General features: G+C 38.4%; 1 protein-coding gene across 4 annotated transcripts in view; it reads left to right on the top strand.

Annotated features, from left to right (window-relative positions):
* The window catches only part of PIAS2 (protein inhibitor of activated STAT 2), a 93,537-nt gene that overhangs the window by 58,563 nt on the left and 16,915 nt on the right, over positions 1 to 18,059 (top strand). For all 4 annotated transcript variants that reach the window (XM_068993977.1, XM_068993975.1, XM_068993974.1 and 1 more), the window contains exons 9-10: positions 6,956 to 7,116; positions 16,172 to 16,305. In XM_068993977.1, coding sequence (XP_068850078.1) covers positions 6,956 to 7,116; positions 16,172 to 16,305 — 295 coding nt within the window. The remainder of the gene's footprint in view (positions 1 to 6,955; positions 7,117 to 16,171; positions 16,306 to 18,059) is intronic.

The raw sequence follows: 18,059 nt of genomic DNA, 5'->3' as shown, positions 1-18,059 counted from the left end.
TCCTATAAGTAAGTATGGGAATGAATGATACAGTGTAAAATTTTGAACTTTTTTCATTTTCTCATTCAGGAATATTCATGGATAAGCATTATAATTGCAGAGAATGCAAGGGTTCTCAGGCAGTGACTAAACAAAAAGAGCCGTAAAAGGATATTATATCAAAGAGGAAAGAGAGCTTTAGGTTCACAGTAATCTGTCACTGCTAATTATAGATAATCCACAGCTAATACTGAACATAGAGAGTTGGCTCCTTTTATCAGCATATAAACTGTGTTGAAAAATAGCAACAAAATTTTTAGGACCTAATGCTAATTGATGGGAGAAGACAGGAATAGTGGATGAAGGCGTCTTTAAAATCGCTGCTTTTGGGAAGGACCCTTTCTAGATGAGAGGAACTTCATGAGAAAAGTCCTGGGATTAGGAATTTATGATATGGTTGGGGTGGGGAGGGTTGGGTTTGGTGACCAGCTACTATTGTGTAGTTTTTTAAATGGAAAGAGAATTGTGTCAGAGAAAGGGATAATCTGTTGAGCTCCTGTTACATGCTTCTTAGACTTTCTTAACTAGCAATCCTGTATGGAGTTGTTCCCATTTTGCTGCTGAGGAACCTGAGGCTGAAAGAGGTTGCTAACCCAGATTGCACACTTAGGTTATAGTAGAACAAGAATAAAGAGTTTGGTCTTCTGACCATATTCCAGTTTTCTTAACAAGGTACCATATTGCCACATGGGGCCAGAAATATAAATATCCTGATTATATAGCTACCTGTCTGTTATTCTGGAAAGCAGTATTTGCAGGTATCTTTCTAAAGCTTTGTGTATTATCATTTGCTTGAACTTACCTTTATTGAAAAGGGATAGAATTACATGAAATTGGGATTGCTTCCAAATTGGGAACCTGTGGTTATGAGCAGAGGAGGTCAGCAGGAGGACTTTAATGCCCTAAGGTGGTGGCAGAGGCCCTTGAGGGCATGTGTTTAGACCCAGGGTCTTCTCTAGTCATTGGGCATCAGTTCATTTGAGTGTCCTCACAGTACCTTTTTCTCCTTCTCATGTTAAAATTGATACTAAATTGAAACACATGAAATTTCCATTTTGTTAGTCAGAAACAGTTTGGATATTAGAAATTTCTTAGTGGTTTAACCCTAGTTTATTTGGCAGATACTCATTGCTGGCTATATTTTAAGCACAGCCACTGTTTGGGAATGGAACTTGTGTTACATTTATGTTTTACTGTGTCAAACTGTTGTCAGGAAGAAAGCACTTCTCTTTACTTCTCTTTACAACTAAGAAGTTGTACAGCGCTGTATTCTGTAAGTTTTTTTTGAACCATTTTTGTTTGTGTGTGTTTTTCCTCTTTTCCTTCAAACACTATGATATTCTGTATGACAGCAACTAAAACAATAACCAAACTGTTGGATTCTTGGACATTCAAAACAATGAAAGTGGCATATTGAAGTGGTTGGGATTTCTCCTATATAAGAATAGATTCTTTTCAGGTGTATCAGTTTTAAGAAAATCGACAGTTTTAAGAAAATTAACAGTTCTGTTATTTGAAGAAATAACAAGATCCTGTTTAAAGTTCATTAAATGTTTTCTTTCTCTGCTTACAAGTGAAAACAGATCTGTTTTGAGACTCTTTTGAGCTTTTCCTCAGTACTGATTCTACCTGATTTTTTTCAAAACATTTTGTAAGAAAACAGTGAATGGTACTCTTCAGACCGTCCTAGTGTTAACATACATTGGGTTGATAACTGTAGGATGTGGTATATGTTATTAGAAAATCAAGCATAGGTGTTTTGAGCAAACTTAGCAGATAGATGATGGAACTTAGATTATGAAAGTAGTTTTAGAGGCAGAGACACTACAGCAGAATGAAAATAAGACAGGAACTAGGATGGTGATGGGAACTGGAGAGAAAAAAAGAATTATAGGCAGTTGAGAGGATAAGCCTAAAAAACCCTGGGTTTATTAGGCAAAAATTAGAGAAAATGATAGCTTAAGGAGGTGGGAGAAATGTTCTGTTTTCATGATATGTGAAATGTTCTGTTTTGTAAAGTGATTTAGAGCAGACATGAATGTGTATAGTAAGAGTGCAGTCCATAATCTCTGTCCTTGGGACCTAAGGGAGGTATGTTTTCAGCACTAGTTGTTGAAGAGGGATCTGATTGAGTGTGTATAATTAACTTTTTGAACACAGTATCTGAATTTTACACAGAATTGAGATTGGGATGAAAACTGACCTTTTCCAGTCCTGTGGCCACTGCCGAGTTTTTCAAATATGCTGACATGTTGAGTGCAGCACTTTTAACAGCATAATCTTTTAGCATTTTAAATAGCTCAGCTGGAATTCCCTCACCTCCATTAGCTTGGTTCATAGTAATGCTTCCTAAGGCCCACTTGACTTCACACTGCAGGATATCTGGCTCTAGGTGAGTGACCACACCATTGTGGGTATTCCTGTCACTAAGACCTTTTTTGTATAGTTCTTCTGTGTATTCTTGCCACCTCCTCTTAATCTTTTCTGCCTCTGTTAGGTCCTTACCCTTTCTGTCCTTTATCGTGCCCATCCTTGCATGAAGTGTTCTCTTGATCTCTCCAGTTTTCTTGAAGAGATCTCTAGTCCTTTCCATTCTGTTGTTTTCCTCTACTTCTTTGCATTGTTCATTGAAGAAAGTCTTATCTCTCCTCGCTGTTCTCTGGAACTCTGTGTTCAGTTTGGTGTACATCGTTCCCTTTCTCCCTTGCCTTTGGCTTCTCTTCTTTCCTCAGCTATTTGAAAAGCCTCCTTGTATAACTACTTTGCCTTCTTGGATTTCTTTTTCTTGGGGATGGTTTTGGTCACCACCACCTGTACAGAGTTATGAACCTCTGTCCATACTTCTTCAGGCACTCTGTCTACCAGATCTAATCCTTTGAATCTATTCGTCACGTCTGCTGTCTGATCATAATAAATTATTATTTGGGTCATATCTGAATGGCCTAGTGGCTTTCCCTACTTTCTTCAATTTAAACTTGAATTTTGCAGTAAGGAACTCATGATCAGAGCCACAGTCAGATCCAGGTCTTGTTTTTGCTGACTTTATAGAGCTTCTCCATCTTCAGCTGCAAAGAATACAATCAGTCTGATTTCGATATTGACTATCTGGTGATGTCCACGTGTAGAGTCTCTGTGTTGTTGAAAACGGTGTTTGCTATGACCAGTGTGTTTGCTTGGCAGAATTCTGTTAGCCTTTGCCCTGCTTTATTTTATATTCTAAGGCCAAACTTGCATACTACTCCAGGTATCTCTTGACTTCCTACTTTTTCACTTCAATCCTCTGTGATGAATAGGACATCTTTTTTTGGATCACTGCCTTGTTGGGGCGAAGGGTCTTCTGTAACTCACTGAAGCTATGAGCCATGCTGTGTAGGGCCATCCAGGATGGTTGGGTCATAGTAGAGAGTTGTAACAAAACGCGATTCACTGGAGGAGGGAATGACAAACCACCCCAGTATAGTAGCAGTGAGAACCCATGAACTGTATAAAAGGGCAAAAAGATACGACACTGAAAGATGAGCCCCCTCCCCCACCAAGGTCAGAAGGTCTCCAGTATGCTACTGCGGAAGAGCAGAGGACAACTATTAACAGCACCAGAAAGAAGGAAACTGCTGAGCCAGAGCAGAAACAGCACTCACTTGCGGGTGTGTCTGGTGACGAATGTAAAATCCAGTGCTATAAGGAACAGTTTTGTACAGAAACCTGGAATGTTAGGTCCATGAATCAAGGTAAATTGGATGTGGTCAACCAGGAGATGGCAAGAGTAAATATCGGCATCTTAGGAATCAGTAAACTAAAATGAATGGGAATGGGTGATTTTAATTCAGATGACCGTAATATCTACTACTGTTAGCATGAGTCCTTCAGAAGAAATGGAGTAGCCCTCGTAGTCAACAAAAGAGTCTGAAATGCAGTTCTTGGGTGCAGCCTTAAAAACAATAGAACAATCTTGGTTCATTTCCAAGGCACACCATTCAGTATCACAGTAATCCAAGTCTATGGCCCAAACACCGGTGCTGAACAAGCTGAAGTTGATCAGTTCTGTGAAGACCTAGAAGACCTCCTAGAACTAACACCAGTACTCCTGTTAAAAAATGATAGAATGAAGGGATGCCTCTTAGGAATGCAAGTGTAAGTTGTTATTAGAAAATCTATTGAAATATTGACATCTACAGCAATAATTGAAAAAATCCTCCAGTTACCCCATTAGGTGCTGAGTAGATCAGTATCCTTTCCTCACAGAACAAAACCTCTTAGCAAAATAGGAAAACGTAGATAATTAAAACTAAAAAATACCGCCATGTATGATATAAAACTAGAAGGCAATGGCACCCCACTCCAGCATTCTTGCCTGGAAAATCCCATGGACGGAGGAGCCTGGTGGGCTGCGGTCCATGGAGTCACTGAGAATCGGACATGACTGAGGGACTTCACTTGCACTTTTCACTTTCATGCGTTGGAGAAGGCATTGGCACCCCACTCCAGTACTGTTGCCTGGATATCCCATGGATGGAGAAGCCTGGTGGGTGACAGTCCATGGGGTCGCTGAGAGTCGGACACGACTGAGCGACTTCACTTTGACTTTTCACTTTCCTGCATTGGAGAAGGAAATGGCACCCCACTCCAGTGTTCTTGCCTGGAGAATCCCAGGGACGGGGGAGCCTGGTGGGCTGCTGTCTGTGGGGTCGCACAGAGTTGGACACGACTGAAGTGGCTTAGCAGCAGCAGCAGCAGCATGATATAAAACTAGGAATGTCCTCATAAAAGTGAAGAACATTTGAATTTGTGTTATAGCTCTGCCAGCTGTGTCTTACTGAGTGTATTGTTTTTAGTATCTTGTAACCTCAACATTGTCATTTCAAAAGTAGAAATGGAGGTACTAGTCTTTTGGAAGTCATACAGTTATGAGAATTACATGAAATATTTGTAAAAGTCTGTAACATGCTTTAAGATTCTGCATTACGTAAAAGGTTACCTGTTATTAAAGGAAAGGGGAAATAATGAAAGCATGTATCATAGAAAATTGCCTCACATTCTTTTCTCACCTTTTTCCATCTTGAATATTCCCTAACATTATACAGAAAAACCTGAATGAACTTACTGGGCAGCCCAATAGTTAAATTGTGCTACCCACTTGCAGGAATCCCTCTAACTTCTAAAATCTCTTAGAATCCTAGTTAGACACTAAGAGACAGTATAGACTCTTGAGCTAGATCATCAGGGTTCAGATATTGACTCTGACTTTGTAATGTTAGTCAAGTTAACTTACTTTCTTTGTGCCTGTTTCCTCATGTATAAAATGAGGATAATAATATAGATCACCTGTGTAGGTTAAAAGGTAATGTCACTAAGATTAAGGTAGAGGTTAATTCATTGTGCTACTTTGCATATACGACTGCTATAGTGATGAATTGGCTAAATTATTTTCTTTTTATATTATAAAATAACCCAATGTTCATTTTAGAGAAAAGAAATTACAGGTAAACCAAAAGGAAAAAAGGAGAATATCCTAAAGATCCTCCCCCTCAGGGAGGATTAACGGTGTTACAATTTTATGTGATTTCTTCTAGACTTTATAGTGCATATGAAGAAGTCCTTTCTTTTTCCTTTTCTTTGTCTTTGCCATTTATCCAGTCTCTTTCCATTCCTTCTACCATCTGGTTGACAAATAGTGAGCATACATTGCATCCTTGGTACTATGTTGTAACACTTAGATCACAGTAGTGAACAGTAACATAGACCTTTTCCTTGTAGGGCTTAGCTTATAGTCGAGAAATAGATTTTCTATCAGAATAAGAGAACTGATTAAATACTGTTTAAAGGGTATACAGGGAGGTTTGAAAAGCTTTACAGAAAAACCTGGTCTGATCTAATCTGGATGTTATGTGTGTCTTGATGTTTGTATTCCTCTACCAGTTGGAATAAGAATTGAATAGAGAACTAGGTTTTATCAGTATACTGACACTTCAACATATGTGATTATACGAAAGTAAAAAGTTTTCTTTCTTAGTTGAAAAATACATTTGCAGTTCATATCACATATATGAGGCTGGTTAATATAGGTAACCAGAGATTAATAACCAAGTAGAAAATCAAGAAGGTTTTGAATAAATAGTTCTTGGAAACACAAATGACCCTTAGAAGCTATAAAAAGCTCAGCTTCACTTAGAAGTGTATTACAAAACTATAATGGGGTGTTTTTCACCTGTCAGAGTGGCAAGAGGTTAAAGGATTCAAGAATTGCTATATTGATAAGGTTGAAGGGAGCCAAGCACATTAACACATGTGTATGTGTAAATCAGTAGGTAATTTCTGTGAAAGTTAGTTTGTTATTGGGACAAAAATCACAGATATACTTGGACTCAAAAGTTTTCCTTCTAGGAATTTATCCTGTAGCTATCTATTGCAGTATCATCTGTAGTGATAAAGGATTAGAAAAAGTTTAAATATAAGTACAGAATTGTGTGAATTGCATGCCACCGTTTCTGTGAAAATATTTTTTAAAAGACACGCTTGATTATGCATAGACCATCTGTGAAAGGACATGCAAGAGATGGATAGCAGTGGTTCCCTTTAAATAGGGGAAGAGATGAAAAAGAAACATGTTTTCATGTTTTAAAATATTTATTTTTAATTGAAGGATAAAGCTTTAAATTTTTCATTTTACATGTATCTTTTTCTACCTGTGATTTCTACAAGTTTTGCTTTCTTTCAGAAAGTGAAATGGTCTTTTAAAAATTATAGCTCTAGCAGTGAATACAAATAAAGTATATTGGAGTCCTGATGGAAATAAATTCTGGCTTGAATTTCTTTTTCATTTTGTTAGGCTTGTATGACTTCTTCAGATTTTTATGACTTTTGAGGCTTTGTTCTCTTTTCTGAAATGACTTTCCATGTTGTCTTCCCTGTCGTCTAGTTAGGGAAAATGAGGCTGACAATCCCATGCCGTGCGGTGACTTGTACACACCTACAGTGTTTTGATGCTGCCCTTTATCTGCAAATGAATGAGAAGAAACCCACCTGGATTTGTCCTGTGTGTGACAAAAAAGCTGCCTATGAAAGTCTAATTTTAGATGGGTAAGTATATCCCAACATAATACTTAATTATACTCAATCTTATTTTTAAACTATAGTTAATGGCCCTTCTATCTTTACATTATTACGGTGTTGGGGGCAAGAGGGTGAGTAGTTTCCTTCTGTTTTTGCTTTCCATGATCATATTTCATTACCTATAGGAAAGAGGGTAAAATCCACTTAGTGGTGTCATTTTGCTTATCTAGAACTAGAAGAGCAATGAAGTCTCTGCAAAAACATAGTAATTAAGTGGTAGGGTAAATAGAGTTGTGTTATGCAGCTGGTAAGTTTAAAATGGGAATTCACTTGTAGGTTTTTCTGACAGTGGAGCCCAAACTCTTAGCAGTATTGCTCATATTGTGTATTTTGCAATTAAGGAAAATAATACAACCTAACTGTTAGTAATGTATATATATACCTATCATTTCATTCAATGTAGAGTGAAACATAATTTAGATCTTTAAAGATAATTCTGCAGCATGTTTTTTAAGTTTGAAAAGAGTATTATTGTAGAGAGGAATGAGACAGTAAAGAGTGATGGGACTTTTTCTGTCTGTAAACTTTTACTTTTTAACTTGCTTTGAAATAATTTCAAACTTAACAAGAAATTGTTAACAGTAGCATAATGTGTCAGTTGTTAACATTCTGCCATTTTGTTTTATCACATTCCCTCCTAATTTATATGTATTTTTGTGTGTGTATGTCTGTGTATATAGAGAAAAAGATGCCCTTTTGCCCATTCATATTTTAGGGTGTGCTTCCTGAATACTTGACCTTGTCTTGTGGGTATACTGCTTATTATTAATGTGTTTTAGAGAGTTCCAGAGATTTTATTTGAGCAAACACTAGTTTTTTGTCAGAAACTTCAAGATTTCATTTTTCCCTCTTTTCATTCATGCAGTTCTTTATTCTTATATGCATTCCTTCATGAATTCTTTCAACATCATACATATTAAATATTAGCCATGTGTCAGGTCTGAAATGGAGACAATAAAGAATTGTGTAGTAACTGTTAAGTGCTGTGAAGGTAAAGAATGAAACTATGTGAAGAGAACTAGGGATGGGGAAGAAACTGATGGTAGGGAGTATGTGATCGCATTACTACAGCCTACCTGACTGTTGGTCAGAGGTCTCACCAGCACTTAATGAATGTCATCTCTTCATAGGCTTAGGACACTGCCTCCATCATTTGAAATATTTTTATACACAAGTGTCATTTCTGTGCTGTATTTGTGCTGTTGATCAAAGTATTGATCACTGTAAAACTTTTAATTATTGGATTTTTGTTATGCATTAATATCTCTTAGGCCATATGAATCAGAATTTTCTTGACCCATCATTGCAGTTGGCCGTATTCACCTGAATGAAAGTATTCTTAAATTACACAAATCTTGTTTTGATTTTGATTGGAATTTTGTTTTTCATATAATTGGGAAAAATACATATTTAAAATTTTACATCTTCTAAGGAAGGTAGCGTTTTTCCTCATTCATTTTTATCAGTTTTATTGTGGTAGAAGAACTATCCCTAATAAGTGTACAATTTGATACATTTTGACCCAATATATACCTGAAATATCATTAAAATATGATAACAGATATATCTGTCAAACCTGAAGTTTTCTCAGTTCTTTTGGGACTCCATGGACTGTAGCTCACCAGGCTCCTCTGTCCATGGATTTCTAGGGAAAAATACTGGAATGAGTTGCCATTTCCTTCTCAGAAGATCTTCCTTACCCAGGGATCAAACCTGTGACTCCTGCATTTGCAGGTGGATTCTGAGCCACCTGGGAAGCAAGGTGGCTGGAGAAGCAAATGGCAACCCACTCCAGTATTCTTTCCTGGAGAACCCCATGGACAGTATGAAAAGGCTAAAAGATAGGATGCTGGGAGATGAGCCCCCTGCAGGTCTGAAGATGTCCAGTATGCTACTGGGGAACAGTGGAGGGCAGTTACTAATAGCTCCAGTGAGAATGAAGCAGCTGGGCCAAAGCAGAAATGACACTCAGCTGCGGATGTGTCTGGTGGTAAAAGCAAAGTCCGATGCCATAAAGAACAGTATTGCATAGGAACCTGGAATGTTTGTTCCATGAATCAAGGTAAATTGTATATGGTCCAGGAGAAGATGTATGTGGGCCAGGAGAAGACTGAACATTGACATTTTAGGAATCTGAATTTTCAGATGACTATTATATCTATTACTGTGGTCACGAATCAGTAGAAGAAGTGGAGGAGCCCTCATAGTCAACAAAAGAATCTGAAATGCAGTATTTGGGGTACAGTCTCAAAAAGGACTGAATGATCTCAGTTTGTTTCCAAGGCAGACCCTTCATCATCACAGTAATCCAAGTCTGTGCACTAAATACTAACACCAGAGAAACTGACATTGGCCAGTTCTGTGAAGACCTGTAAACTTTCTAGAACTAACAGTAAAAAAAGATATGCTTTTCATTGTAAGGAATTGGAATGCAGAAATAGAAAGTCAAGAGATATCCGAACTAGCAGGCAGCTTTGGCCTTGGAGTACAAAATGAAGTATGTCCGTGGAATTCTCCAGGCAAGAAGTTCTGGAGTGGGTAGCCATTCCCTTCTCAGGGGATCTACCTGACCCAGGGATCAAACCCAGGTCTCCTGCATTGTGGGCACGTTCTTTACCACTTGAGCCACCAGGGAAGCCCCAAATGAAGCAGGACAAAGGCCAACAAAGTTGTGTTAAGAGAACACACCGGTCATGGCAGACACCCTTTTCCAACAACCCAAGAGATGACTCTAAACATGGACATCTCCAGATGGTCATTACCAAAATCATACTGATTGATCTTTGCAGCCAAAGATGAAGAAGCTCGATACAGTCAGCAAAAACAAGACCTGAAGTGGACTGGCTCAGATTATGAGCTCTTTATTGAAAAATTCAGGCTTAAATTGAAGTAGGGAAAACCACTAGGCCATTCAGGTATGACCTAAATCACATCCCTTATGATTATACAGTGGATGTGACAAGTAGATTTGAGAGATTAGGTCTGGTAGACAGACAGCCTGAAGAACTGTGGATGGGAGTTCCTAACACTGTACAGGGGGATGGTTTTGGTCACTGCCTCAAGAAAAATAAAGAAGGCGAAGTGGTTGTCCAAGGAGGCTTTACAAATAACCTAAGGAAAGAAGAGAAGTTAAAGGCAAGGGAGAAGGGGAAAGATAGACCCAGCTGACCGCAGAGTTCCAGACAATAGCAAGGAGAGATCAGAAGGCCTTCTTAAATGAACAGGGCAAAAAAATAGAGGAAAACAACAGAATGGGAAAGACTAGAGATCTCTTCAAGAAAATTGGAGAGATCAAGAGAACATTTCATGCAAGGATGGGCACGAGAAAGGACAGAAAGGGTAAGCACCTAACAGGCAGAAGAGATTAAGAGGAGGTGGCAGGAATATACAGAAGAACTATATAAAAAAGGTCCTAATGACCCAGGTAACCATGATGGTGCAGTTGCTCACCTAGAGCTGGACATCTTGGAGTGTACAGTCAAGTGGGCCTTAAGAAACATTACTACTGTTTTCCAATGTGATGTACTATTTTATATTCCCAATAGCAGAGCAATAGTTCTTGGATTAAGGCCAGTTTATCAGGGTTTTCTTTTATGTCCTATGCCTTTGATATCATACTAAGATATTTTCCCCTAACCCAGGGTCACAAAGATTTTCTCCTTGCCTTCTTTAGAAGTCTTTTCATTGCATTTTACACTTAGATGTCTTGTCTGTTTCAAGTTAATTTTTGTATATGGTGTGAGATAAAAATGAGGGATTTAGCTTCATATTTGTTTTTGGCATATGCTCATGCAGTCGCTCTGCCACGCTTGTTGAAGAGATTGGCTTTTACTCACTGCATTGCCTTTGCATTATTTTTTCAAAAATGGGTTTGCCATATGTGTGTGGGTTCATCTTTGAACTTTATTCTGTTGATTTGTGTATGTTTATGTCAGTATTACACTGTCTTAAAATCAGAGTAATATGAGACTTCTAATTTCTTTCTTGAAATTATCTTGGCAATTATAGATCTTTTGCATTTCATTGCACATTTTAGAGTGAGCTTGTCAGTTAGGAAAACCTGTTTTTTTAAACTTGTATAATGTTGAATCTGTAGATCAATTAAGGGTGACTTCTCAATATTGAGTCTTTTAATCTATGAACATGATATATATCTATTGATTATTCAGTTCAGTTGCATCCAGCTCTTTGCGACCCCATGAACCGTGGCATGCCAGGCCTCCCTGTCTAGTACCAGCTCCCAGAGTCCACCCAAACTCATGTCCATTGAGTCGGTGATGCCATCCAACCATCTCGTCCTTTGTTGTCTCCTTCTTCTCCTACCCTCAATCTTTCCCAGCATCAGGGTCTTTTCAAATGAGTCATCTCCTCACATGAGGTGGCCAGAGTATTGGAGCTACAGCTTCAACATCAGTCCTTCCAATGAACATGCAGGACTGATCTTCTTTAGGATGGACTGGTTGGAACTCCTTGCAGTCCAAGGGACTCTCAAGAGTCTTCTTCAACACCACAGTTCAAAAGCATCAATTCTTCGGCGCTCAGCTTTCTTTATAGTCCAACTCTCACATCCATACATGACCACTGGAAAAACCATAGCCTTGACTAGACGAATCTTTGTTGGCAAAGTAATGTCTCTGCTTTTTAATATATGGTCTAGGTTGGCCATAACTTTTGTTCCAAGGAGTAAGCATCTTTTAATTTCTTGGCTGCAGTCACCATCTGCAGTGATTTTGGAGCCCCCCAAAATAAAGTCTGACACTGTTTCCACTGTTTCCCCATCTATTTGCAATGAAGTGATGGTCTGGATGCCATGATCTTAGTTTTCTGAATGTTGAGCTTTGCTGCTCCTACTGCTGCTAAGTCGCTTCAGTCGTGTCCGACTCTGTGTGACCCCATAGATGGCAGCCCACCAGGCTCCCCCGTCCCTGGATTCTCCAGGCAAGAACACTGGAGTGGGTTGCCATTTCCTTCTCCAATCCATTTAAGCCAACTCTTTCACTCTCCTCTTTCACTTTCATCAAGAGGCTCTTTAGTTCTTCTTCATTTTCTGTCGTAAAGGTGGTGTCATCAGCATAATTGAGGTATTGATATTTCTCCCGGCAATTCAGCTTGTGCTTCCTCCAGCCCAGCGTTTCTCATGATGTACTCTGCATATAAGTTAAATAAGTAGGGTGACAATATATAGCCTTGATGTAATTCTTTTCCTATTTGGAACCAGTCTGTTGTTCCATGTCCAGTTATTACTGTTGCTTCCTGACCTGCATATAGATTTCTCAAGAGGCAGGTCAGGTGGTCTGGTATTCCCATCTCTTTCAGAATTTTCCACAGTTTATTGTGATCCACACAATCAAAGGCTTTGGCATAGTCAATAAAGCAGAAATAGATGTTTTTCTGAAACTCTCTTGCTTTTTCCTTGATGCAGCAGATGTTGGCAATTTGATCTCTGGTTCCTCTGCCTTTTCTAAAACCAGCTTGAACATCTGGAAGTTCATGGCTCATGTAATGCTGAAGCCTGGCTTGGAGAATTTTGAGCATTACTTTACTAGCATGTGAGATGAGTGCAGTTGTGCAGTAGTCTGAGAATTCTTTGGCATTGCCTTTCTTTGGGATTGGAATGAAAACTGACCTTTTCTAGTCCTGTGGCCACTGCTGAGTTTTCCAAATTTACTGGCATATTGAGTGCAGCACTTTCAGAGCATCATCTTTTAGGATTTGAAATAGCTCAACTGGAATTCCATCACCTCCACTGGCTTTGTTTGTAGTGATGCTTCCTAAGGCCCACTTCACTTCACATTCTAGGATGTCTGGCTCTAGGTGAGTGATCACACCATCATGATCTTGTTCATGAAGATCTTTTTTGTACAGTTCTTCTGTGTATTCTTGCCACCTCTTCTTAATATCTTCTGCTTTTGTTAGGTCCCTACCATTTCTGCACGTATTGAGCCCATCTTTGCATAATATGTTCCCTTGGCATCTCTAATTTTCTTGAAGGGATCTCTAGTCTTTCCATTCTATTGTTTTCCTCTATTTCTTTGCATTGATTGCTGAGGAAGGTTTTCTTATCTCTCCTTGCTGTTCTTTGGACTCTGCATTGAAATGGATATATCTGTCCTTTTCTCTTTTGCTTTTCACTTCCCTTCTTTATACAGCTCACAGTAAGGCCTCCTCAGACAGCCATTTTGCTTTTTTGCATTTCTTTTCCATGGGGATGGTCTTGATTCCTTTCTTCTGTACAGTGTCACAAACCTCCATCCATAGTTCATCAGGCACTCTCTCTATCAGATCTAGTCCCTTATATCTATTTCTTACTTCCACTATATAGTCATAAGGGATTTGATTTAGGTCATACCTGAATGGGCTAGTGGTTTTCTCCACTTTCTTCAATTTCAGTCTGAATTTGGCAATAAGGTGTTCATGATCTGAGCCACAGTCAGCTCCTGGTCTTGTTTTTGCTGACTGTATAGAACTTCTCTATCTTTGGCTGCAAAGAATATAATCAGTCTGATTTTGGTGTCAACCATCTGGTGATGTCCGTCTGTAGAGTCTTCTCTTGTGTTGTTGGAAGAAGGTGTTTGCTATGACCAGTGTGTTCTCTTGGCAGAACTCTATTAGCCTTTGCTCTGCTTCATTCTGTACCCCAAGGCCAAATTTGCCTGTTACTCCAGGTGTTTCTTGACTTCCTACTTCTTCATTCCAGTCCTGTATAATGAAAAGGACATCTTTTTTGGGTGTTAGTTGTAGAAGATCTTGTAGGTCTTCATAGAACTGTTCAGCTTCAGCTTCTTCAGCGTTACTTGTTGGGGCATAGACTTGGATTACTGTGATATTGAATGGTTTTCCTTGGAGACGAACAGAGATCATTCTGTCGTTTTTGAAATTGCATCCAAGTACTGCATTTCGGACTCTTTTGTTGACCATGATGGCTACTCCATTTCTTCTGAGGGATTCCTGCCCACAGTAGTAGATGTAATGGTCATCTGAGTTAAATTCACCCATTCCAGTCCATTTTAGTTCACTGATTCCTAGAATGTCGACGTTCACTCTTGCCATCTCTTGTTTGACCACTTCCAATTTGCCTTGATTCGTGGACCTAACATTCCAGGTTCCTATGCAGTATTGCTCTTTACAGCCTCGGACCTCGCTTCTATCACCAGTCCCATCCACAGCTGGGTGTTGTTTTTGCTTTGGCTCCATCCCTTCATTCTTTCTGGAGTTAGTTCTCCACTGATCTCCAGTAGCATACTGAGCACCTACCAACCTGGGTAGTTTATCTTGCAGTGTCCTATCTTTTTGCCTTTTCATACTGTTCATTAATTAGGTCTCAGTAATATTTGGTAGTTTAATATTGGTCTTGTGTGCCTTATTTCAGATTTATCCCATTATTTCATGTTTGATGTGGTATTGGTTTTTATATTTCTCCTTGTTATATGGAAATGTCGTTGATTTTTGTCTATCTTGAAACTCTGCTAAATGCATTTTGTAGTTCTAGTTGTATTATGGAGAACATAGAATGTTCTATATAGAAAAGTTAATACTTTGTGAATAAAGGCAGTTTCACTTCCTTTTTAATCTAGATGCCTTTTATATTTTTGTCTTGCTGTCTTGAACTGACTAGTCTGTTTACATGATGATTTGCATTGATTGATTTTCAAATATTAAACTAACCTTTCATTCTGACGTCACTTGGTCATGATTTGCTATGTTTTATATTTATTGTTGGGTTTGTTTTGCTCAATTCATGAGAGAGAGTGGTCTGTTTTCCTGTAATGTCTGTTTTTACTATCAGAGTAATGCTGGCCTCATGGGATTTCCCAGGCAGTGCAGTGGTAAAGAACCCTCCTGCCAGTGCAGGGGACACAAGAGACGTGGGTTCAATCCCTGGGTGGGAAAGATGCCCTGGAGGAGGAAATGGCAACCCAGTCCAGTGTTCCTGCCTGGGAAATCCCATGGACAGAGGAGCCTGGTGGGCCCCAGTTCATGGGGTTGCAGAGTCAGACTCAACTGTGCAGCTGAGCACCCACACAATGCTGGCATTATAGGTGAGCTGGAAAGTCATACTGTGTCTCCTCAGATATTTGGTAGATTTTCATACCGAAGACATATGGGCCTAGAATTTTCTTTTTGGTAAAGTTTTTACAAATTCAGTTTCTTTAACAGACACAGATTCCTTGGGTTATCTATTGCTTTTTGAATAAGTCTAAGTCTGATTAGAAGTTTGTCAGTTTTATTGATCTTAAAGTACCTGCATTTTGGTTTCTTTGTTTTTTCTCTATTTTATTTTTTTTCCTATTTTGTTTATGTTCTTTGTTATTTTCCTTCTCTGGTTTATCGTCACTTTAATTTACTTTTTTCTAGTTCTTTTTAGTTAGAAGGTGAGGTTCTTGATTTGCATCCTTTTGTAATAGAAAATTGTATGGCTTTAACTACCTTCAACAGATTTTAGTATATTTTCATTTCCATTCAGTACAAAATACTTCCTGAGTATTTTAATACTATCTTTGTGTCATGAGTTGTTTTGTGTAATTTCCATATATTTTTCTGAAGTTGTTTTCCAATTTCATTTCATTTTGATCCTGTAACGTAATTCATATGCTGAGTTATTTTCAATTTATTGAGACTTTGATGTCCCTATTTCTGCCTCCTTTCCCCATCCCTGTGATCCTTTTTGTTGGTAATCTTATATATTTTATTTTGGACAGTAATTTTTGTGTTTGCATTATGTGTTATGTTGAGGGTTGTTTCTTTATTGCAAGAATGTTCCAGGTGTGTCTATTTTTGTTTAATCACTGATTTTTAAGGTGATAGTTGGTAAGTCACTTAACTCTTTTGTTGCCTGTTAAGGAGATAAAGCCTAGGAGGAAGGAGGTGATAATAGTTGCTGTAAAGTGTGAAGTATTAAAACACCAAGCAAACAGAAAATACAAAATACCTTTTGTCTCCAAGGTAAAATGTATTACTTTGTTATTTCACCTTTGAGCAAAGCCATGCAATTACGTTTCTGTTCTTCTTACTTGGTTTATAGGCTTTTTATGGAAATTCTCAATGACTGTACTGATGTGGATGAGATCAAATTCCAAGAAGATGGTTCTTGGTGTCCAATGAGACCGAAGAAAGAAGCTATGAAAGTATCCAGCCAACCATGTCCAAAAATAGAAAGTATGTGCAGAATGGCTGCAGAGAAGAGTGAGACGCATGTGCTGTTGTCTGTAGCGTTAACCTTGGCCATTAGAGCGACTGCAGTTCAGTGTGCTCAGTTTACCTTCTGATTGTTACACATCTGATTTCTCCCAAATGATTTTTCTTAAGACATGTGCAGAGGTTTATATCACATTATAGTCAGTCTTTTCATAGTATATTTTTCATACATAAAGTAACCATCTAAATCATCTTATTTTTTATTGACGTATAATTGCTGTACAATATTATCAAAGTTAAAGGTGTGCAATATAGTGACTCATAATTTTTAAAGGTTATACTCCATTTATAGTTAATTGTAAAATATTGGCTATATTCCCTGTGTTGTACAACATACCCTTGTAGCTTATCCTGAACCTAATAGCTTGTACCTCCTGCTTCCCCACCCCTCTAATGCCCCTCTTCTCTTTCCTCTTCCCACTTGTAACCACTAATCTGTTCTCTGTATCTGTGAGTGTGCTTCTTCTTTGTTATATTCACTCGTTATATTTTTTAGATTCCACATACAGGTGATATCATATAGTATTTGTCTTTCTCTGTCTGATTTTTTTCACTTAGCATCATGCTGTCCAAGTTCATCCATGTTGGTGCAAGTGGCAGAATTTTTGTTTGTTTTTAATGTCCGTGTGTGTGTGTGTATGTATGTGTAGGTACACACCATATCTTCTTTATCCATTCATCTGTTGATGGACACTTAGGTTGCTTCCATATCTTGGCAGTTGTAAATAATGCTATTATGAGCTTTGGGGTGCGTGCATCCTTTTGAATTAGTGTTTTTGTTTTGTTTTTCACTATCCACCCGGGAGTAGAATTGCTGGGTCATAGGATAGTTCTGTTTCTAGTGTTTTGAGAAACTGCCGTATTGTTCCCCATTGTGGCTGCACCAGTTTACATTCCTACCAACAGTAATCTAGAGTACCTTTTCTCCAGATCGTCACCAATACATTGCTTGTAGTTTTTAGAGTCATCTTAATATGTGGTGCTTGCTACAACATGAAAATGGATAGTTTTCCAGAATTGTTTTTAGAGTATCTGTTGGAGGAACCCCAAGTAGACATGTGGTTAGAGAGGCTGCACTTTCCATTAATGGAGGGTGGGGAATGATGGTCATAGGCTAGTTGGTTTAAAAAAAAAAAGGTGAGTTCAAAGCTCATTGCTTTGTGGGAAGAAATATGAACCTGAGTTACTTAGCTCAGTCTTCAGCTCCCTGTGATGTCCGTGCTGAGTGGGGAAATTCAAGGCCATCTGAGAAATTGAAACCTGTAGGTAAACCTAGTTTCTTTTTATCTGACATAGTCCACTCACTGAGTTTTGTGCTGACTGTGTTTCGCATTCTGGCAATGTAATGAATAATAGGTGTTCAGAGTAGGAAGAGAGGAAAAAGTAAAGGATTTTATGTCAGTATTAATCATTCTCCTGTGTTGTTACTGAACCCGTGGGAATGATCAAGGTTTCCCTCATATATGAGAAAAATAGTGATTTAATTAGTTGCTACTGCTTTTCCATTATCAAGTAGCATGCATTTTCTACTAAGTAGATTGTAGAGCATATTTTCTTTGAAATAGTGAGTTAACATATCGTGTAAGACTATGGAAGTGGGCAGAAAGAAGAACCTAAGTAGGTAATTGGTAAGAAAAACTTTGAAGGTCTGAGTAACTTGTTAAAGTGAGATAGTTGGGGTTTTTTCCAACTGATATTATTAAGGTGAACATTTT

The sequence above is a fragment of the Capricornis sumatraensis genome, chromosome 21 (assembly GCF_032405125.1).
Source record: "Capricornis sumatraensis isolate serow.1 chromosome 21, serow.2, whole genome shotgun sequence".
NCBI classification, from domain to species: Eukaryota; Metazoa; Chordata; class Mammalia; order Artiodactyla; family Bovidae; genus Capricornis; species Capricornis sumatraensis.
Note: the sequence above shows the minus strand (reverse complement) of the source record. Positions and strands in the feature narration are given on the sequence as shown.